This window comes from Bombina bombina, chromosome 1 (assembly GCF_027579735.1).
Source record: "Bombina bombina isolate aBomBom1 chromosome 1, aBomBom1.pri, whole genome shotgun sequence".
NCBI classification, from domain to species: Eukaryota; Metazoa; Chordata; class Amphibia; order Anura; family Bombinatoridae; genus Bombina; species Bombina bombina.
The window spans coordinates 942,864,226-942,887,685 of record NC_069499.1 but is presented as its reverse complement, the minus strand read 5'-3'; the positions used below and the strand labels follow the sequence as shown (position 1 = coordinate 942,887,685).

The 23,460-nt window shown below is 38.1% G+C and overlaps 1 protein-coding gene across 1 annotated transcript in view; it reads right to left on the bottom strand.

Annotated features, from left to right (window-relative positions):
• The window catches only part of CASS4 (Cas scaffold protein family member 4), a 288,808-nt gene extending 267,797 nt beyond the window's left edge, over window positions 1-21,011 (bottom strand). The window contains exon 1 of the mRNA XM_053702966.1: window positions 20,867-21,011. Coding sequence (XP_053558941.1) covers window positions 20,867-20,959 — 93 coding nt within the window. The 5' untranslated portion in view covers window positions 20,960-21,011. The remainder of the gene's footprint in view (window positions 1-20,866) is intronic.
• Between the last annotated feature and the right edge of the window lie 2,449 nt (window positions 21,012-23,460).

Below are 23,460 nucleotides of genomic sequence, written 5' to 3'. Positions count from 1 at the left end.
GGGGTTAATACATTTATTAGAATAGCGGTGAGCTCCGGTCGGCAGATTAGGGGTTAATAATTGAAGGTAGGTGTCGGCGATGTTAGGGAGGGCAGATTAGGGGTTAATACTATTTATGATAGGGTTAGTGAGGCGGATTAGGGGTTAATACATTTATTATAGTAGCGCTCAGGTCCGCTCGGCAGATTAGGGGTTAATAAGTGTAGGCAGGTGTCGGCGACGTTGAGGGGGGCAGATTAGGGGTTAATAAATATAATATAGGGGTCGGCGATGTTAGGGGCAGCAGATTAGGGGTACATAGGGATAACGTAGGTGGCGGCGATTTGCGGTCGGAAGATTAGGGGTTAATTATTGTAAGTAGCTGGCGGCGACGTTGTGGGGGGCAGGTTAGGGGTTAATAAATATAATACAGGGGTCGGCGGGGTTAGGGGCAGCAGATTAGGGGTACATAAATATAACGTAGGTGGCGGTCGGCAGATTAGGGGTTAAAAATTTTAATCGAGTGGCGGCGGTGTGGGGGGACCTCGGTTTAGGGGTACATAGGTAGTTTATGGGTGTTAGTGTACTTTAGGGTACAGTAGTTAAGAGCTTTATAAACCGGCGTTAGCCAGAAAGCTCTTAACTCCTGCTATTTTCAGGCGGCTGGAATCTTGTCGTTAGAGCTCTAACGCTCACTTCAGAAACGACTCTAAATACCAGCGTTAGAAAGATCCCATTGAAAAGATAGGCTACGCAAATGGCGTAGGGGGATCTGCGGTATGGAAAAGTCGCGGCTGTAAAGTGAGCGTTAGACCCTTTAATCACTGACTCCAAATACCAGCGGGCGGCCAAAACCAGCGTTAGGAGCCTCTAACGCTGGTTTTGACGGCTACCGCCGAACTCCAAATCTAGGCCTATGTGATTAAAACAGGACATTTTGAAACACATTTTTTTTAAATAAATATACCTATGCTTAATTTTTTTTTAACCTTTTGCCATACAACTGTTTACCTAATGGATTGTTGTCTTTACCAGTCAGTAGCGACTCTCTAAAAGTTATAGAAAAGCTATGTAAATAATGTTTAGAATAATGTTTAGAAGAATGTTTAGAAGAAATCACGTTCCCAGTGAGGGGTGAGACAGAAAGATACTAAAATGTTTATTTTCCATAGTTCTCTCTATGGGCTGATGATCTAAAGCTCTCCACTCTGGTGAGATGATCTAAAGCTCTCCACTCTGGTGAGATGATCTAAAGCTCTCCACTCTGGTGAGATGATCTAAGAAATCTTGCCAGTACTGTGAGGTCCCTCAAATTTGACCTTGTGAATGGTATTTCTCACTATGCAGGGTTCTGTACGTTATAATAAAATGCCAAAAAATAGCTCACAAAGATTTTACGTGACTTCTCTCCATGCTGGCAAGCTTTGATCATTAGGGATAAGGAGGATTTTGTATAAATATAGGGCCAGTTTACAAGTGGCGAGCTATTTAGCGTTTTCGCTTGCTCACAAACACTGCTAGAAGTAAACTTTGAATGCGGGTTTGCCTGCTTATTGTAAGTTAAAAGTAAAATGTTTGCGTGCGAGCTAAGCCCAATGCTCACTAAATTCAGGACTTCGGTTATTGTGACCGCACTAATGCATTTACCTCATAACGGCCGATTTACCAATGTATGGCAGACATGATACACTGTAGCGTATCATGTCTGCCAGACATTGCTGAATGCCAAAAATACTTGGGGATAGATTCCTCGAGAAGGGATACACCCAAGATCTCATTGCTAGAGAGAATGTCAGGGTCAGAGAGGAGAATAGAACCCATTATTTTTGTAGGAACACTAAGACTAAAAACAACTTCAAGGACACTAACCCTCCCCTCTTCATCACTAGATACAATTCTAATCATCGGGAGATTAACAACATTTTACAAAAACATTGGCCAATTCTGACCAATGATCCCACACTCAAGAACATTATTGGACCCAAACCAAAGGTAATTTACAGAAGAGCATCTACTCTCAAGACCACTTTGGCTCCTAGCAAAGTGGTAATAGATCAACACAAAACAAGTGTGATACAGTCTAGCTTATCTGGGGGGGTCCTATTGAGACACAAAATCTCCAAGTGTTGCAGGATACGTTGTGTTATGTGTAAACATATTTCACACAAAGTATCTACTTTTATGTCCCACAGCACTGGTGAAACATTTAATATTAAAAACTTTATGAACTGTGAATCATCATTTGTGATTTACCTGTTGATTTGCCAATGTGGGGTACAATATGTAGGTCGCACTTGCCGCAAAGTGGAAAAAAGATGGGGCGAACACGCTTCTAACATCAAGAACAAATCTAAAACTCACTGTGTTTCTAGACACTGTCTTTTTACACACAGAACAGTGAAGAATCCTATGAGTATTTTACCCATAGAATCTTTACCCAAATCCCAGATGGATGCTTTTATGACCTTGAGGCGAAGAGAATCCTATTGGATTACCAAATTACAGACCCTTCAACCTTTCGGCCTTAATGAAAATATTGACATGGGAACATTTAATTAAATTTATAAAGATGGCTCTATATCAATATATACTTCTGGGTTACCGTTAGGGTGGTTAGTTTGTATCACTGACCAGTATGATATATTTTTTTTTCTTTCTTTTTCTAAACCATATAACATAGCTGCTCTGAATTTTTGGGACTTTGTCCATTGTGGACTGACAATAGCTTCACAAGAAGCATTAGCATTTTGTGCAAAGATTGTATATCACATTATGACATATTGGGTGTTATACCTGTTATCCTACACATAATGTTCTCACATTTTGTTGGTTTTTATAATTCTATTATATATTACTAACACTTATATGTAGTCATATATCATTCCACATTAGAGGACTGTATACCACATCATTATACATTGTTTCCTCATAGTACTTTACACTCGTTCACACGCTCCCCCCTCCCCCCTTTTTAATTCACTCCCCCCATTACCTACATCCTATTATTAAGACATGGGATGTTGTTACACACATTATACACATTGAGGGATAACACCTTTTATCCCAGTTTGTTCAAAACAGGGGAGTCAGCCTTGTCTGTTTTGAACCTTATGAGTTTATTTCACTTTGTAGAGATAAGTTGACTGCTCATTCAGCAATATTTGATAACTTTCTCTGCTCAGCACATATTTTTCTTTTTAGCCCTTCACTTATAATGTGCACTGCATTAAGTGGTAAGGATTAAGCCGAGAAGCGCTTAAGCATTGGGTAGCGTGATATGTCATTTTATCATTGAGATATACTGGCCAGTTCTGATTTGATACAAAATCTCACACCCCCATGACGTAGGCGCTACTCATTGGCTCGACAATAGGGAGGTGTGATACCTATAGAGATACACAAACAGTCTGACATTATCGTGAGGCCTGTTAGCCCGTAATCTGTAAGTAGTAATTTTCAAGTAACAATTCAAGTACAACACACTACGGCATCTACTTCAGATGCACATTAAGGACAGACTGGTTCAGTTATTGATCCATTAGTGAAAAGCACAGAATGTATAAATACACAGAGGGAGTAGGTGGTTATAGAAGGATGATCAATAATGCTCCCAACTATAGAAATCTCCACATTTAAATGGCACTTACTGACCACATACTGTGAACATTATTTCAACAATCAGTAAATAACACTTAGATTAATTTATTTTATGATATGTAGAAACACCAGTTTTGTTTAGATCAGGTTACCTTGGTAATGGCATCTACATTCAGCTGTTACCAATTTTTGGGATTAGCTCTCAGATCATGCTGGGTTTTTTAATTAGTAGTCTCACAGAGAGGATATGCCTGGGAGGGGTGGGTTGTCAATTAACCTATCATAGGAATAGGAAAGGTATATATAGCAAGTGTGTTATGTTTTATTTTATTGTATTAGCCTGAGGAAACAGCCCCTGAGCGGCTGAGAAACGCATTGCTTGATTTTAATAAACTATTGTTTTTATTAACACACGTCCTGCTGACGTGGAAGCACAGTCTACTGGGCGACTAAGAGGTCCCAAATCACTAATATTGCACCTGAAGGTGCGTTACTCACTGTAAGTGGAACCATTAATTACTATATCTGCCTGTCAAAATTGTGCTAGGCTATGGTAGCTCTGCTTTCTCACTCACAGGAACGACTGCTACACTAACTCACCACCTGACCAGTTGACAGACTTGCCACATACAGTGAGCTGGACCACTGGTTTTGTTCCAGCTTGCCCCACTAGCACCATTGGGTGTTTCACCTTTGTGAGTACCCTCTTTTTTATTGCTCTGAGTATCCTGTTTACAGACGTTACTAGGCCATATTGGCGCCTCTGTGTTCTCTTCTCTTCAGATCGCTGAATGCCAACAGCATAACCTGTCGGCATGTGCACTAAACCCGACAGAAGTTATATTAGGGTGAATAATGTATTTATTTATATAAAATATTAAAAAATATTATTATTAAAAATAAATAATTATTATAGTGTTTATTAAAATTTTTAATAAATCATTCAATTTAAATATATTTTATAACAATTATTAATAATAAAAAATAATATTTTGTTTAATATTTTATATGAAATATATACATTATGCACCTTAATATAACTCCTTTTGGGTTTAGCGCACATGTGCAAAACCCAACAGGAGTAAAGAAAATCTTCATGTGTGCTAAGCCTGAACGTAGTTATGAATATTTTAAATTCTAATGTTTTTCATATAGAAGAAAATTTTCTTTCTATTTTTAAATAGATAATTCTATAAATATTCTTATTTTTTGTAAAATATATATCTATACCTATATACTGTATCTATATGAATATATACAGGTATAGAAATATATATTTATATATAGGTACATACAGGGCCGGATTGGCCTACCAGGATATTTCCCGGTGGGCTGCAGCAGCTGGGGCTTAAAAGCTACAATTTAAAGGTGTGATTAATGGATGCAATTGGGTTGTAGGGCTGCTATATAACATCAATCTGACATTTGTATTTAATACAAAGTAATATAATTTAATTCTGAAACAATATTGGGGAAGGAGTGTCCCAGTAATCCCCTTTGAGAAAAATGGGGCATGTGCATTCTATCGACTCAACGGAAAATAGGGTTGGTCTTCATATTTTTCCAGGGCTGTTTTTTATTCCCAGTCCAGCCTTGGGTACATATATTTAAAAATACAAAGAACATTTTCTACTATGTGAAGAAGATTGGAATGTAAAATATTTACAGTAAGTACACAGTAAAACACATTATAAAATATAAAAATTAAAAAATATTTTTTCATGTTTAAGATATTTGAGTGGAAAGGGCTCCAATGTGTGTGTATATGTATATATATATATATATATATATATATATATATATATATATATATGTGTGTGTGTATATACAGTATGTAAATACATGTGTGTTTATACAGTATGTAAATACATGTGTGTATATACAGTATGTAAATACATGTGTGTATATACAGTATGTAAATACATGTGTGTATATAAATATATATGTGTATATATATATATATGTGTGTGTATATATGTATTTATATACAAATCTAGAAATATAAATACACATGTATATACATATAAACACACACACACACATATATATATATATATATATATATATATATATATATATATATCAAGCAAAAAGAATAGATATCCAGGCTGCGTTTAAAAATCAAAGTCTTTATTAAATTCCTCTTGGGATAAAAATGCAAAAAAGAAAGGGGGATCCAGCATAACAGTGTTACCAAAAGTTATTCCGCTAACATGTTTCGGTAAAGACCGTAATCATAGCTAATTGGAAACAGGTGTGCTGGCTATATAAAAGACAAAATCCACACTCATTGGACAAAAATAAGACCAATAGAAAAGGTACACTGTTGGACAAAAAACGTAATAAATATATATATAGAAAGAACTAATGCGCCCTGACAATTTAGTATATGTATATATACCCTAGCCTAGCATAATACAAAACATCAGATATAGTCATTAATAAGTATTCTGCAAAAAGTTATGATGAAAAAGATATAAAGATGAGATGAACAAAATGAACAGATGAATAAATGAAAAATAAATAAATAATAAAAGGTAATCATGGGGGGCATGAAATATTCTCATAGATCCAAAAGTGTAAAGGAATACACAAAATATGGAAGAGTAAAAGTAAAAGTAAAACTCAAACCAAAAGAGTAAGGCAATATAGCAAAACTAGTGTAAAATCTTAATGCAGAAGTTTGCATAATTATAAGGAAACTATGGAAGTGTATCTCTAAACATGCCTATACTATATAATATAAAATATACATATATAGAAAAGAGCGTATTATATGGCTGAAACAGATTGCAGCTTAGTAAATGCAACCTGCTGAAATAACTACAACTCAAACACAAGGAAAAAAATAAGTAACTATGCTCAGCTATATCCCTGTCGTAAATCGCAATTGTAAAAAAACCCTATCTAATATGAGTTTAAGAACTCAAATGTGTATCTCAATGTACACAGGTAACAGTGACCTATATAGGGAAATGAAGAAATACAACTGTACTGAAATAATAATATAATCAGTGGATACTGCTGAATGAGTGTAGTATGGTATGCGATGTACAGAGCAATACAAATAAACTGCATTAAAGGGCTGTATGGAGGAGTAGGTAAGAGGGACCCTATCTTAAAGGGATATAATGACGAAGAGATGTATGTAGGGGAACAAGAGGAGGCTAAGAGGGTATAAACCAACGGGAAAAAGGTGGGCAAACGTGAAAGGTGAAAGGATTACTTCCAATAGTTAATCAAATCGAATTCAGAGTTTAAACCCTCTGGTACTCTAGTACGCAATTTGAAGATCCAAAACATTTCACGCTTGCCCAACAATTGATTCCTGTCACCTCCTCTAGGTGGTGCCTTAACATGTTCAATAGCCTGCCATCTGAATGTGGCGTTACTCTTATTGTGAAAATTCCAAAAATGCTTTACCAGAGGGGTACTAGCTTCACCTAGTTTGATAGTAGAAAGGTGGTTTCTAATTCTAGTGTTTACATCCGTAGTAGTGAGTCCTACATACTGGAGATGGCATTCTATACAGTAAAGTAAATAGACAACATAGGAGGATGTACAGTTAAGGCAAGTGGATATCTTATAAATGTCTCCAGTGACCTCTGACCTGAATTCATCGGAAATAATGATAAACTCACAGGGTCTACACCTCGATTTGCCGCACCTGTACATCCCCCTATGTTGCAACCAAGAGCTTTGTCTGTCTGGTTTCTTGATAGAAACTTCGGAGGGGGCCAGTATATTGCCTAGAGTTCTGTTCTTCCTATAGGAGCAACGTAAACCTCCCTCCACACAGCTAGCAAGGCTGTCATCTGCGGAGAGCAAACTAAAATGTTTTTTGACAATCTTACATATTTCTCTGTAATCTGTACTGAAATCCGTCACAAATGTTATTTTATGTGAGGAGTTAATCTCCTCACCAGTCTTGGTACAGTTGGATCTATTCAAAAGGGACTGTCGATCCAAAAGGTCGACCTGTCTCTGAGCTCTATCTACCAGATGCCCAGGGTATCCTCTCTCTCTGAGTCTTTTCTGCATGTCTCTACTTTGCACTTTGTAATGATCGCTATTGCTGCAGTTCCGTTTGACCCTTATGAGCTGTCCTTTGGCTACTGCCATAGGGACATGTGCGGGGTGACAGCTCTTTGCATGAAGCAATGTATTTTTCGATATAGGTTTCCTATACATATTGCTTATAATCTGTCCATCATCCCCTGCAGTCAAAGTGAGGTCTAAGTAGTTAATAGTTCTAGAGTTAGTCTCAAATGTGAAACTCAGGCCAACATTATTAGAATTTAGAAAATCCACAAATTCAGACAAAGAATCCCCCGATCCCTGCCATATAAGGAGCAGATCATCAATATACCGCCTATAAAAGGCGATATTATGTTTATGTGTATTACTATCTCCATAGATGTGGGACAGCTCCCACCAACCCATAAAGATGTTGGCATATGAGGGCGCAAATTTGGCCCCCATAGCTGTCCCACATCTCTGGAGATAGTACTGCTCACCAAAACGGAAATAATTGTGTGTCAGGGCAAAACCAGTTGCCCTCACCACATACTTGACAAAATCACTGTCCAAATCAGATAGATTTTCCAACATATAAGACAGAGCTTTTAGGCCTTCCTCATGTGGAATTGTGGAATACAACGATACCACATCTATTGTTAGCCACTTGTGCCTCTCAAGATCCCAACAAAAGGTGTCCACTAGATTTAATAGATCTTTGGTGTCCTTAAGATAGCTCTGTAGTGATGCCACTATAGGAAACAGTATGCTATCTAGCCACTGGGATAGGTGTTCCAAAAGGGAACCTATCCCACTGACTATAGGTCTTCCCTGTACCCCTATTAAGGATTTATGTACCTTGGGAAGATGGTGGAAGATGGGCACTACCGGATGATCTACTAATAGATACTCATAGGTATCACGGTCAAAAAACCCATCCTCCAAACCATCGTCCAAAAGGCACCTAAGCTCTTTCTGGAAGCGCGCAGTGGGATCCCTATCTAATCTCTGATAGTTAGCATCATTGTGAAGTTGTCTATGGGCCTCCTTAACATATTCAGATTTATCCAAAACCACAACAGATCCGCCTTTATCGGCGGACCTAATGACCAAATTTTCTTTCTGTTGTAGCTCTAATAGTGCTTGTCTTTCTCTAAAAGATAGATTAGCCTTCCAATTCTTGGTCTCAATGTTATTAGAGGCCAAGGAAGTGAGGTCCCTCTCAATCCTCTTAAAAAAGGTTTCCAAGGCCGGACCACGACATTGCATGGGATAGAAGTCAGAAGTTTTTTTAAAACCACTATGACTTCTTATAGTCCCTGTAGCGGTCCCATTCAACCCCTGTCTACTAAGTTCATGCAGTGACACCAAGTCACAGGACTCAGAAAACGAAAGTTGTGTGGTATCCAAGATGGACATTTGTGATTGTACCAACTGTTCACCAGTGCCTAGAGCATTGTCAGAGTTATAGAAAAACTTTTTCAAAGTTAAATTTCTAATCAATCTATTAACATCTAGCAAAGTATTGAAGAGGTTAAATGAAGTGGTCGGAGAGAAATTCAGACCGTAACTAAGTACTTTTAATTGCATCTCAGATAATGTTACACTGGAGAGATTAATTACATTAGAGGTGTTGTCATTACTAGATGTCATTGGTATTTGGTACTCTTGTTTATCCTCTGTGGGTACCTCTTCTCTTGCCCTACCCCAGTTTTGATCTGTGCCTGTTGAAAAACCTGGTCAAAAGCCCTACGGTCCTCTCCTAAAGTGTTCATTTCGTTAGCTGTACTCTGATTCATATTGCTTACATATTTCGTGCCCTTGGCATTATGTGCCTTAATTTGTGTATTGTTAGCAGTGTTAGTACCCTGTTTGTGTGAATTCTTAGGTATAACAGCTAAAGTATTCGTGGCATCATTTATGCTTACTTGTTTATGTGTACCTGATGTATTTTTCAGAATTCCCCTAGGTGGTTCTATACATTCTTCACCCCCTGAGGCACCATAGTCATCACCTGAGTCCCCTTCACTGCCTGAAGATTTATTAGTAGATGAGTGGTTGAGGGAGGTATGCTGTTGTTGTGGTGGTTGTGTCCTGCCTCTACCTCTACCTCTCCCTCTACTCCTGCTCCTAGATCTACCTCTCCTGTTATTAGAATTATTGCTGGGAGTATTTCTGGAATGATGCCACATATATACTGATTTGTTGTCATAGTCTGACTGATCCCTGAGATATTTGGAGTGTTTAGTATCTAAAATCTCTTTCTTAGATTCAGACAAGGTCAATCTCAAAATACCATCAAATTTGGGATAGTCAGGTTCTAGTTTCCTATTAATCAATTCAATCTGCAGTTTTTCAATTTCACCTCTAACAACAGTAAGTAATTTCGTTTTATACATAATCAATAAATGCATTAATCTGATTGAACATTCCGTGAGTACTGTGTTCCAGGTCTCAACGAACTCCTGGTCGGAGACCTCAAAGGTGGGATATTTGTTAAGCCTGAGACCCCTGGGGACAATGTTCAATTTAATATATTTTTCAAAAGTCCAGATCTCAAACTGTAGTCTATGTTCTTTTATGAGAAGCCTCTCAATATCATCAAAAAGGGTACTCAGGGAGTATGTAGAAATATCCGTTGAAAAAACTGTGTCCAGTTCATCATTATTATAACCTCTTTCAGTTATAGGCAGCAGGGAGTAATAGTTCATAATGCTGGATCCCTCCATTTAGGAGCTATAGGAAAATCCCTTGTTACTTAATATGCTGCCAGCAAGCATACAAATAGAACAGTCAAAAAGGTTGTTTAGTAAAAGGGACTTCTGTATATAAATATTTTCACTTGTAAAGCCACCATGTGGATATCTATTCCACTCAACCCCTATGCAGGTTTAGAAGGACAGTTCACTGTAGAAAACCGCAATATACAAATTTCAAGGACTTCAAAACATCCCCTTATGCAAAAACAGCAGAAACAAAGTGCATCACAGAAGTAAAGTGCAGTGCATCATAGAAATAGCCAGGTGAGTTCCATGTGGGGCAAGCAGTAAACGCTGAATACGTCACCCTTCAACAGGCAATACAGTGTTGCCACAGGATATCGATAGCAATACCCAAGCAGCTAGTAGCTGTGCGACTCACCCTTCTTGCTTGTAGTTTCAAACGTGTACCTTAGGAAACCTGCTGTATGCTACGTGACCCACGGCGTCCAAGACAGCCTCGATGCCTCTATCCAGCCGGTTCCGGTCGTGTGATGGGCGTCGGCCGTCACAGCCAATGGGATGCTTAGCCTACCAGGAGGCTTGCAGGATCCAACGTCGGAGGGGATGCCAAATATCAGAGATAGTAGGGGGAGTGGAGTAGAGGCACGCTCCTGATGCAGCCCAGAATGCCGGCAAAATAGACATCAAGCAAAAAGAATAGATATCCAGGCTGCGTTTAAAAATCAAAGTCTTTATTAAATTCCTCTTGGGATAAAAATGCAAAAAAGAAAGGGGGATCCAGCATAACAGTGTTACCAAAAGTTATTCCGCTAACATGTTTCGGTAAAGACCGTAATCATAGCTAATTGGAAACAGGTGTGCTGGCTATATAAAAGACAAAATCCACACTCATTGGACAAAAATAAGACCAATAGAAAAGGTACACTGTTGGACAAAAAAACGTAATAAATATATATATAGAAAGAACTAATGCGCCCTGACAATTTAGTATATGTATATATACCCTAGCCTAGCATAATACAAAACATCAGATATAGTCATTAATAAGTATTCTGCAAAAAGTTATGATGAAAAAGATATAAAGATGAGATGAACAAAATGAACAGATGAATAAATGAAAAATAAATAAATAATAAAAGGTAATCATGGGGGGCATGAAATATTCTCATAGATCCAAAAGTGTAAAGGAATACACAAAATATGGAAGAGTAAAAGTAAAAGTAAAACTCAAACCAAAAGAGTAAGGCAATATAGCAAAACTAGTGTAAAATCTTAATGCAGAAGTTTGCATAATTATAAGGAAACTATGGAAGTGTATCTCTAAACATGCCTATACTATATAATATAAAATATACATATATAGAAAAGAGCGTATTATATGGCTGAAACAGATTGCAGCTTAGTAAATGCAACCTGCTGAAATAACTACAACTCAAACACAAGGAAAAAAATAAGTAACTATGCTCAGCTATATCCCTGTCGTAAATCGCAATTGTAAAAAAACCCTATCTAATATGAGTTTAAGAACTCAAATGTGTATCTCAATGTACACAGGTAACAGTGACCTATATAGGGAAATGAAGAAATACAACTGTACTGAAATAATAATATAATCAGTGGATACTGCTGAATGAGTGTAGTATGGTATGCGATGTACAGAGCAATACAAATAAACTGCATTAAAGGGCTGTATGGAGGAGTAGGTAAGAGGGACCCTATCTTAAAGGGATATAATGACGAAGAGATGTATGTAGGGGAACAAGAGGAGGCTAAGAGGGTATAAACCAACGGGAAAAAGGTGGGCAAACGTGAAAGGTGAAAGGATTTAATGCAGTTTATTTGTATTGCTCTGTACATCGCATACCATACTACACTCATTCAGCAGTATCCACTGATTATATTATTATTTCAGTACAGTTGTATTTCTTCATTTCCCTATATAGGTCACTGTTACCTGTGTACATTGAGATACACATTTGAGTTCTTAAACTCATATTAGATAGGGTTTTTTTACAATTGCGATTTACGACAGGGATATAGCTGAGCATAGTTACTTATTTTTTTCCTTGTGTTTGAGTTGTAGTTATTTCAGCAGGTTGCATTTACTAAGCTGCAATCTGTTTCAGCCATATAATACGCTCTTTTCTATATATGTATATTTTATATTATATAGTATAGGCATGTTTAGAGATACACTTCCATAGTTTCCTTATAATTATGCAAACTTCTGCATTAAGATTTTACACTAGTTTTGCTATATTGCCTTACTCTTTTGGTTTGAGTTTTACTTTTACTTTTACTCTTCCATATTTTGTGTATTCCTTTACACTTTTGGATCTATGAGAATATTTCATGCCCCCCATGATTACCTTTTATTATTTATTTATTTTTCATTTATTCATCTGTTCATTTTGTTCATCTCATCTTTATATCTTTTTCATCATAACTTTTTGCAGAATACTTATTAATGACTATATCTGATGTTTTGTATTATGCTAGGCTAGGGTATATATACATATACTAAATTGTCAGGGCGCATTAGTTCTTTCTATATATATATTTATTACGTTTTTTGTCCAACAGTGTACCTTTTCTATTGGTCTTATTTTTGTCCAATGAGTGTGGATTTTGTCTTTTATATAGCCAGCACACCTGTTTCCAATTAGCTATGATTACGGTCTTTACCGAAACATGTTAGCGGAATAACTTTTGGTAACACTGTTATGCTGGATCCCCCTTTCTTTTTTGCATTTTTATCCCGAGAGGAATTTAATAAAGACTTTGATTTTTAAACGCAGCCTGGATATCTATTCTTTTTGCTTGATGTCTATTTTGCCGGCATTCTGGGCTGCATCAGGAGCGTGCCTCTACTCCACTCCCCCTACTATCTCTGATATTTGGCATCCCCTCCGACGTTGGATCCTGCAAGCCTCCTGGTAGGCTAAGCATCCCATTGGCTGTGACGGCCGACGCCCATCACACGACCGGAACCGGCTGGATAGAGGCATCGAGGCTGTCTTGGACGCCGTGGGTCACGTAGCATACAGCAGGTTTCCTAAGGTACACGTTTGAAACTACAAGCAAGAAGGGTGAGTCGCACAGCTACTAGCTGCTTGGGTATTGCTATCGATATCCTGTGGCAACACTGTATTGCCTGTTGAAGGGTGACGTATTCAGCGTTTACTGCTTGCCCCACATGGAACTCACCTGGCTATTTCTATGATGCACTGCACTTTACTTCTGTGATGCACTTTGTTTCTGCTGTTTTTGCATAAGGGGATGTTTTGAAGTCCTTGAAATTTGTATATTGCGGTTTTCTACAGTGAACTGTCCTTCTAAACCTGCATAGGGGTTGAGTGGAATAGATATCCACATGGTGGCTTTACAAGTGAAAATATTTATATACAGAAGTCCCTTTAACTAAACAACCTTTTTGACTATATATATATATATATATACATCCATACACATATTTAGACATGCCCATGTTGATTAGATGTATACGACTAAAAAAGATAGTTACATTCACAAAACACATGGATATCAAAGCATGACAAGGCTGCACTCAGGTTCAAAGATAAATCTTGTTTATTATACCCCTTGATAAACCAAAAAACACCTTAATTAAAAATCTGCAAAACACATGTAGATAAAAATCCAGGCCTGGAGAAGAATATCAATGTTACAAGGAAAGAACATCAGAGTTTAGCAAGTACCAGAGCACATAAGTGTATAAAACACGCTCTATACCTAAACTCAAAGTGGTTCATGCACAAAAGTATAATGCAGACCAAACAGAGTATTGGAGCATATAACGCTATTATGGCGTTACAATGTTGCAAAGTTCCTTGAACTGCGACTTAGCTGCTGAAATGGAAAGTGAAGCCCATGGTGTATCAACATGCTCCACAAGCCAGAACATCAAAGGCAAATTTATATCACAAACTTGTTGCTATTAATCCAGTGTTCAGATAACCTATCCCTTTACAAAGTACCTTCACGGTTACCAATTTTTGGTCAAAACCAATCCGTTGCAGGTTTTCAGTGTAGTGCGGTTACTCCCATACAGATACGGAGCTTCGCTCACCATTAGCAGCAACTTGAAAGTCGGGATAAATCCGGAAAACAAACTTCAACAGCCTTTACAAGATTCACCAGTTTACAGATCACCAAACATTATGCGTTTCGCCCATCCCCTTTTTCCTGGGCTGGCAGTGGGGCTTTGTTAGATGCTGAATTGGTGTTGGAGACCGGCCTTTTAAATTAGCTCTGATTAGCTCCTCCTCTTTCTTTCTCAGTTCCCCTGAACAGGGTATACCGGTTACATGATTTAGGAAGAAATCATTCCTATCCATTTACATGCAGCATATTTACAGGAACATTCATAATATTATACATAATCATTACATATTCACCATAAATAAAACAAAATAGTATTGTCATGGCCTAACATCTTAATATTTACATTTATTCCTAATTTGACAGGTTTGTGAAGAAGTTTTCTTCGGAAAAGGTGTGATTTTATACCCTAATTAAAGAGCCATACACATTTTGAATACCTGAACTTAATTTTTTTTTTTTTTTGACTAAACTGGAAGTGTCTTGGTGCATCCTAAGCAATTTCAAAGATGAGCCAGCAGATATAGCTTATCACATTGAGTTGTAGAAAGCAGGATTTTTTTTTTTATTATTAAGTCTCGATAGTGCAGCTGTATGTAGCTTATAGATCCAACGGGACTCATGTTGTAACAATAATTTATCAACATCCCCACCTCTTCTATGTTGTTTAATATGTTCAATCCCAGTAATATTTAGGATAGTAAAATCGGAATTGTAGCATGTTTCAAAGTGTCTCGCTACAGGGCTATCTTGCACTTTTCCTTTTATGTCATCTCTGTGTTCTCTCACCCTGTCTTTTAAGTCCCTCTTTGTTTTTCCTACATAATATTTTGGACATGAGCAATGCAGCAGATAAATTACTCCTGTAGTTGTACAGGTAATCCATTCTCTTATTTCATATTGCTTGCTAGTGCTTGTCCCAAATTTATTACGGCTAGATTTAGAGTTCTGCGGCCAAAGGGGTGCGTTAGCTACGCGTATATTTTTCCCCCCGCACCTTTTAAATACCGCTGGTATTTAGAGTTCACAGAAGGGCTGCGTTAGGCTCCAAAAAGGGAGCGTACAGGCATATTTACCGCCACTGCAACTCTAAATACCAGCGGTGCTTACGGACGCGGCCAGCTTAAAAAACGTGCTCGTGCATGATATCCCCATAGGAAACAATGGGGCAGTTTGAGCTGAAAAAAACCCTGCAAAAAAGCAGCGTTCAGCTCCTAACGCAGCCCCATTGTTTCCTATGGGGAAACACTTCCTAAGTCTGCACCTAACACCCTAACATGTACCCTGAGTCTAAACACCCCTAACCTTACACTTATTAACCCCTAATCTGCCGCCCCCGCTATCGCTGACCCCTGCATATTATTTTTAACACCTAATCTGCCGCTCCGTACACCACCGCAACCTACATTATAGCTATGTACCCCTAATCTGCTGCCCCTAACACCGCCGACCCCTATATTATATTTATTAACCCCTAATCTGCCGCCCCCAATGTCACCGCCACCTACCTACAATTATTAACCCCTAATCTGCTGACCGGACCTCACCGCTACTCTAATAAATGTATTAACCCCAGGTTTATAACACCCCCCTAAATTAAATATAATTTTATTCTAACGAAATAAAATAAATCTTATTAAATAAATTATTCCTATTTAAAACTAAATACTTACCTGTAAAATAAACCCTAATATAGCTACAATATAAATAATAATTATATTGTAGCTATTTTAGGATTAATATTTATTTTACAGGCAACTTTGTATTTATTTTAACCAGGTACAATAGCTATTAAATAGTTAAGAATTAATTAATAGCTACCTAGTTAAAATAAATAAAAAATTACCTGTAAAATAAACCCTAACCTAAGTTACAATTAAACCTAACACTACACTATCAATAAATAAATTAACTAAACTATCTACAATTATCTACAATTAAATACAAATACACTAACTAAGTTACAAAAAATAATTTACAAACATTATAAAAATATTACAACAATTTTAAGCTAATTACACCTACTCTAAGCCCCCTAATAAAATAACAAAGCCTGCCCTATTCTAATGTTCCGATCAGCCAATAGAATGCAAGCTCAATCTGATTGGCTGATTGGATCAGCCAATCCAATTGAACTTCAATCTGATTGGCTGATTCCATCAGCCAATCAGATTATTCCTACCTTAATTCCGATTGGCTGATAGAATCCTATCAGCCAATCGGAATTCGAGGGACGCCATCTTGGATGATGTCCCTTAAAGGAACCTTCATTCGTCGTTAGTCCGTCGGTGAGGAAGGATGGCTCCGCGTCGGCTGCTTGAAGATGGACCCGCTCCGCGCCGGATGGAAGAAGATAGAAGATGCCGCCTGGATGAAGATGTTTGCCGGTCCGGATGTCCTCTTCTGCCCGGATAGGAGGAAGACTTTGGACCCTCTGGAGGAGCTCTTCTTGCCGGATACGATGAAGACTTCGGACCCTCTTCTGGACGGATCGGTGATACCCGGCGTGGTGAAGACAAGGTAGGAAGATCTTCAGGGGCTTAGTGTTAGGTTTATTTAAGGGGGGTTTGGGTTAGATTAGGGGTATGTGGGTGGTGGGTTGTAATGTTGGGGGGGTATTGTATGTTTTTTTTACAGGCAAAAGAGCAGAATTCTTTGGGGCATGCCCCGCAAAAGGCCCTTTTAAGGGCTGGTAAGGTAAAAGAGCTTTACAATTTTTATTTTAGAATAGGGTAGGGCATTTTTTTATTATTTATTTGTTATTTTATTAGGGGGCTTAGAGTAGGTGTAATTAGCTTAAAATTGTTGTAATATTTTTATAATGTTTGTAAATTATTTTTTTATTTTTTTTAACTTAGTTCTTTTTTTATTTTTTGTACTTTAGTTAGTGTATTTATTTGTATTTAATTGTAGATAATTGTAGATAGTTTAGTTAATTTATTTATTGATAGTGTAGTGTTAGGTTTAATGGTAACTTAGGTTAGGATTTATTTTACAGGTAATTTTTTATTTATTTTAACTAGGTAGCTATTAATTAGTTCTTAACTATTTAATAGCTATTGTACCTGGTTAAAATAAATACAAAGTTGCCTGTAAAATAAATATTAATCCTAAAATAGCTACAATATAATTATTATTTATATTGTAGCTATATTAGGGTTTATTTTACAGGTAAGTATTTAGCTTTAAATAGGAATAATTTATTTAATAAGATTTATTTTATTTAGTTAGATTAAAATTATATTTAATTTAGGGGGGTGTTAGGGTTAGGGTTAGACTTAGCTTTAGGGGTTAATACATTTATTAGAGTAGCGGTGAGGTCCGGTCGGCAGATTAGGGGTTAATAATTGTAGGTAGGTAGCGGCGACGTTGAGGGGGGCAGATTAGGGGTTAATAAATATAATATAGGGGTCGGCGATGTTAGGGGCAGCAGATTAGGGGTACATAGGGATAATGTAGGTTGCGGCGGTGTGCGGTCGGCAGATTAGGGGTTAAAAAAATTTAATAGAGTGGCGGCGATGTGGGGGGCCTCGGTTTAGGGGTACATAGGTAGTTTATGGGTGTTAGTGTACTTTAGAGCACAGTAGTTAAGAGCTTTATGAACCGGTGTTAGCCCAGAAAGCTCTTAACTCCTGGCTTTTCTCTGCGGCTGGAGTCTTGTCGTTAGATTTCTAACGCTCAATTCAGCCAAGACTCTAAATACCGGCGTTAGAAAGATCCCATTGAAAAGATAGGATACGCAAATGGCGTAGGGGGATCTGCGGTATGGAAAAGTTGCGGCTGGAAAGTGAGCGTTAGACCCTTTCCTGACTGACTCTAAATACCAGCGGGCGGCCAAAACCAGCATTAGGACCCCTTAACGCTGGTTTGGGCGGCTAACGCAGAACTCTAAATCTAGGCGTTAGTTTTCTGAATGAATCTGCAGTACACATAATGTCCACAAGGACTACAGCCAATCCACTTCTGCTTTTCTCCCAACCATGTAGCAGGTACCACTTTTCTAGTGAGTTCGCTATGTACAAATCTGTCTTTAAGGCTAAGAGCACTACGTGCAGTCATAAGTGGATAGTCCCCTATGTACTCTTTTAGGTCAGTATACACTGTTAAATATGACAATATTTTTTAAGAATATCCCGGATTTGATTTCAGAGTGAATTATATCTTGTAATGAGACAGGCTTTGTCATCGCTATTGCGTTGCTTCTTTTCATATAAAAAAATCACGTCTAGGGCTTTTTCTAGCCCTAGTCCATGCCCTTTTGACACTGCGTTTGGCGTATCCTCTTTTAAAAAATCTATGTGACATTTTAGTGGCTTGTGTTTTAAAATCAGATTCACTGGAACAGTTCCTCTTCAAATGGAGGAACTGACCTACCAGAATCCCTATATTTTTCCTATATACTTTGTATGTATATATGTATGTATTGGGTACTATGTAAAGCACGGCTAATCACCCTTAAGGGTCTCAAGGCACTACTCATTTTATCGACCTTGGAAGGATGAAAGGCTGAGTGGACCTCACCAGGGATCGAACCTGCAACCCTTGGGTTGCTACAGAGCTCAGCCACAGTGCCTTAGCATACTGAGCTATCTGTCCGACTTTAGATTTTATGGCTGTCCCATATTTCTAAATCTCCAAATCAAGGAAACTTGCTTCACAGTTACTCACAGAGCTTGTTAAAAATATGTTATAGCCATTATCCTTGTTAAGGGTATTTATGAATGACATTAGTAGATCCCTACTGCCATTCCACAATAACAGCACGTCATCGACGTAACGGACCCAGAGTGCCACATGCGCCTCCACCAGGGTATCTAAACCAGAGAACACTTCTCTAGCTTTCCAAAAGCCAAGATGTAAACAGGCATAGGTGGGGGCGCATGTAGCACCCATCGCCATTCCCTGCAGCTGTTTATAGTACCTACCAGCAAACATAAAAATGCTATGTGTAAACACCAATTCTAGCATAGAAATTACCAAATCAATATGGGCTTGGAAATCAGGCCCCCTCTGCTCTAAAAAGTGCCTAGCAGCTCTTAAGCCAACCTTATGTGGGATCGAAGAGTACAATGACGTCCAAGGTCACCAAAAGGGTATCCTCACTGACTTCCAGCCCATCCAACTTCCTCAAAACATCTGATGTATCCTGGACATAGGAGGATAGGGAGCTCAGGAAAGGTCTCATGAAAAAATCCACATATCTACTGGCTCCCTCCATTGGGCCTCATATGCCCGAGATAATGCTTTGACATTCACAAGTTTTGTGAATGTAACTCTCTTTTTTAGTCATATACATTACATTTGTGACTGCTTGCACCTTTTACTTTAGGTTCTATTTACATATACATTCACTAGCTACCAGAGTGCACACCCTCCCTGTTTGTGTCATGTTGATTACAGTTTAGGTTCAAATATCAGATACAGCTATTTCATATAGGAAAAAAAGTCTAAATAAGCAATTCCCCATACATTTTAAACTGTACAGCTGGTATAATAGGTGATTGTAAACACATTAAAGGGAAACCCATTTTACAGCTTACTGTCCCTTTAAGTATTTTGTTTTTATTTAAAGTAAAAAAATAATAGCCTGCAAAAGGAACATTTCTGAGGTTTAGCAAACATTCTTTTAGGGCTAGATTTATTAAAGCTGAGGTAGACAGGGGCGCGTATACGCGCCCCTGTACGCCTCAGCTCGCCTGTGGCGGGGCAAAATTACCCGCAGGTATTCACCATTGCACACGAGCGCAATTTTTCACTCGCGTGCAATCCCGCCCACGCACAGCCAATCACGCGCGGGCAGGAGCTGTCAATCTGACTAGACCGAGGAGATTGAATTTCGCCACTTTAGAGGTGGCGAAGAGGTTAGGGAAGCAGCGGTCTGGTGATCGCTGCTTGATAAATGACGGCGAGCAAGTTCTTGTGAGAACTTGCAGCCGTAGGGCTTTAATAAATCTAGCCCTTATTATGCAGCATCAATGTTACACGGTACTACAGTCCTTCATCAATGGTGTTTACAACTGTGTTCAGTTTAAAAAGAGAGTAGAGTGCTAAGCAGTAGTGCTTAAAGTTAAACACTGCAACAACATATTTGAGATGCAGGATAATGTAAATTTACTTCACAGTATGAAAAAATATATTCTTTTAACTTTTAAACACATTCTGTTGTTTTATCATTTGTATTTTTTTATTATCTATAGGTTAAACAATTTTCAATAATAACATAAAATAAATTAACAATTAATAAATGCAATCAAAACTAATTTTTTTTTTTTTAAAAGTTGATTTTTAGTTCATCTAATTACTATCTATATTTTAGTAATAGAAAATCAAAATAACCCATTCTGTGTGACTGTCTGATTTGTATGAATAACTGAGCCACACACTTTCATATCCTGCACAAACAACTTCTATATCACAGGAAGCGAGATTACCTTTTTCATGAGGTTCTGCACATTGCACGTTGTGGTCTTCCAGCTTGGCCTGTCCGGTGTACACTCCATTTTACTCACTAGTGCTTTGTTCATAAGCCGCTCATATGCTGAATAGTCGCTATCAAGGCAGACTCAGTCAGAACATCTGTTCATTCCGACACACCAGGAAGTTCTGAGCAAGGTGGAAGCATTTCTGCAAATGCTGATAACCCACACTAAAAACTATACAAGTATAAACTGAATAACATAGGCTGCTACAACAACTTAAGGGTAATTTATATCATTTTATAAAGGGAAGAATTACTAAATGATTTTGTTATCAGTCTGCCAGATCTCAATGAGGTTGCAACCATGTCTAGCTGGGTGTATCTGTGGTTTAGCAGAAGGGTAGCTACCTTAGCATCCTCTGGGGGGTGGGCAATACTTCAAAGCCTGCAAGACATTATTTGCAAAATCTTGTAATAGAAGCTCTTGATCAACAACAGGTTTTAGTTCACAAAATAAAAATGTATCATCAGAGATTTACCTTTGCATGAAAAACACATGGTCTAAATTCTGTTAAACTTTCATGTTGACATATGCCACTGCCTTACTTCAGGAGCTCATGGATAGAGAATAATCAGGCTCCATCCCAAGAATTCTCTACTCACTAAAACGTAGTATTGTATCTTTGCTTAAAGGGACACTCAAGTCAAAATAAACTTTTATGATTCAGATAGAGGATGTAGTTTTATGACACTTTCCAATTTACTTCCACTATCAAATTTTGCACAGTCTTTTTATATGCACACTTTCTGTGGGCCAAAATGTTACTGAGCATGTGCACAAGCTCACAGGGTATATGTATACTAGTCTGTGATTGGCTGATGTCTGTCACATGATACAGGGGGCTGGAAAATAGCAGAAAAAAATAATTTGGCAGAAAAAAATCTGCTTATTTGAAATTCAGAGTAGTGTTATTATATTGTCTTTTTATTATGCACTTGTTAACTATGCAATTCTACTGCCTTGAATGTTTCTTTAAGCAGGCAGCCTTCCATATAGTGCACAAAATGTTATATATTGAATTAGTGGATTTTAAAATTGGATCACGTATTTAGTCAGCTGTTTTCTCTGCCTAATCACAACATAACTCATAGGTAAAATCCCGCACAGGAGCCACAAGCAGTGAACCAATCAGGAGCAGCAGTCACACGGCCTGTGATTGATGTTTGTGTTCTACTCCGAAGCTTTGCTTGCGATGACCAAGCAGGACTTTAACTATGTGTTTAACCTGTTTGGAGGCATTAACCAGTTATCTAAGATTACTAATGCAAACAGTATTTGCTCTTATTTTTTGCATCATATTATGACAGTTTAAAGGTATAGGAAAGTCAAAATTAAGCTTGCATGCTCAGATAGAGCATGTCATTTTAAGTCACTTTTACATTCACTTCTATTTTCAAAAGTGCTTCATTGACTTGATGGGGCCTAGTTATCAACGTGTCAACTTTCCTGCCTTCGCCGGCCCAATACGCCCGCCTAAGCTCGCCTCACATCGCCTCCGCGGACCTGAAAAATGTTGCCTAAGTTATCAAATAAAGCTGTCAAAAAGCTGCGCACCAAGTACGGGGCGATGAGCAGCGGATTGTGAGAGTTATCACTCATCCGATCTCGCTGCTCTTCGGCTTTTTCCCAGCTTTATTGCTAGCCTGTCACTAAGCACCCACACTATCTACACTGTTCTACCCCCTATTAAAAAGAAGAAGAGAAGAGGCGCCAAATGGTGTGTATCGTTTGAACTACAGAAGGTCAAGCCCCCAAATAAACCTTACTTACAAGATTTCCAGCACTTGAGAAGTGCCACATATGCCTTCTGAACTATTTGCAGCCGTCCAGCTAGCTGTATTTGGCCAATGTTGCTTCAGTATTAGGCTGTGCAAGACAAAAATACAAAAGTGCCACAATAGTGTGTATCAGTGAGAACACTAGCAAGTGCGCAAATATTGAAATGTACTCACGAGATGTGGGGCACTTGAGAAGTGCCACAAAGACCTCCTGGACACTTGTCAGCTGTCCAGATCACTGTGTTCACAGGTTATCCTCTGGGCTAAAACGTAAGGTCCACAAAGACTCCAAAAAACACCTAGGGATTCACCCTCACTGATGTTGTCTTGCGAGAGCAGCGCTTGTCGTGTTCCCGCCCACCGCAGACGCACTTATGTTATCCTCTCTTTGCTGTTTAAGGTTTATTTGGGGGCTTGACCTTCTGTAGTTCAAATGATACACACCATTTGGCGCCTCTTCTCTTCTTCTTTTTAACAGAACCTGCGACTGCCAACATCGATCTGGAATGAGTTTGCTGCCTGGAGATTTGTGAAATCTCTCCTAGAGTGTGGACTATCTTTTGTTAATATATGAGATGGTCATATCATTTTCTATCAATTTTTATTATTATTATATATAGATTGTCACGACATTTGTATACAATTTATTGTCCTGATATAAATCATAGCAAAATATATAATATCAGACAGACATCATATAGTTGCAGTGCACATCACTTCAACACCAGCAATATTTTTGTAGCAAGTATAGAGGGCGCATCTGATTTT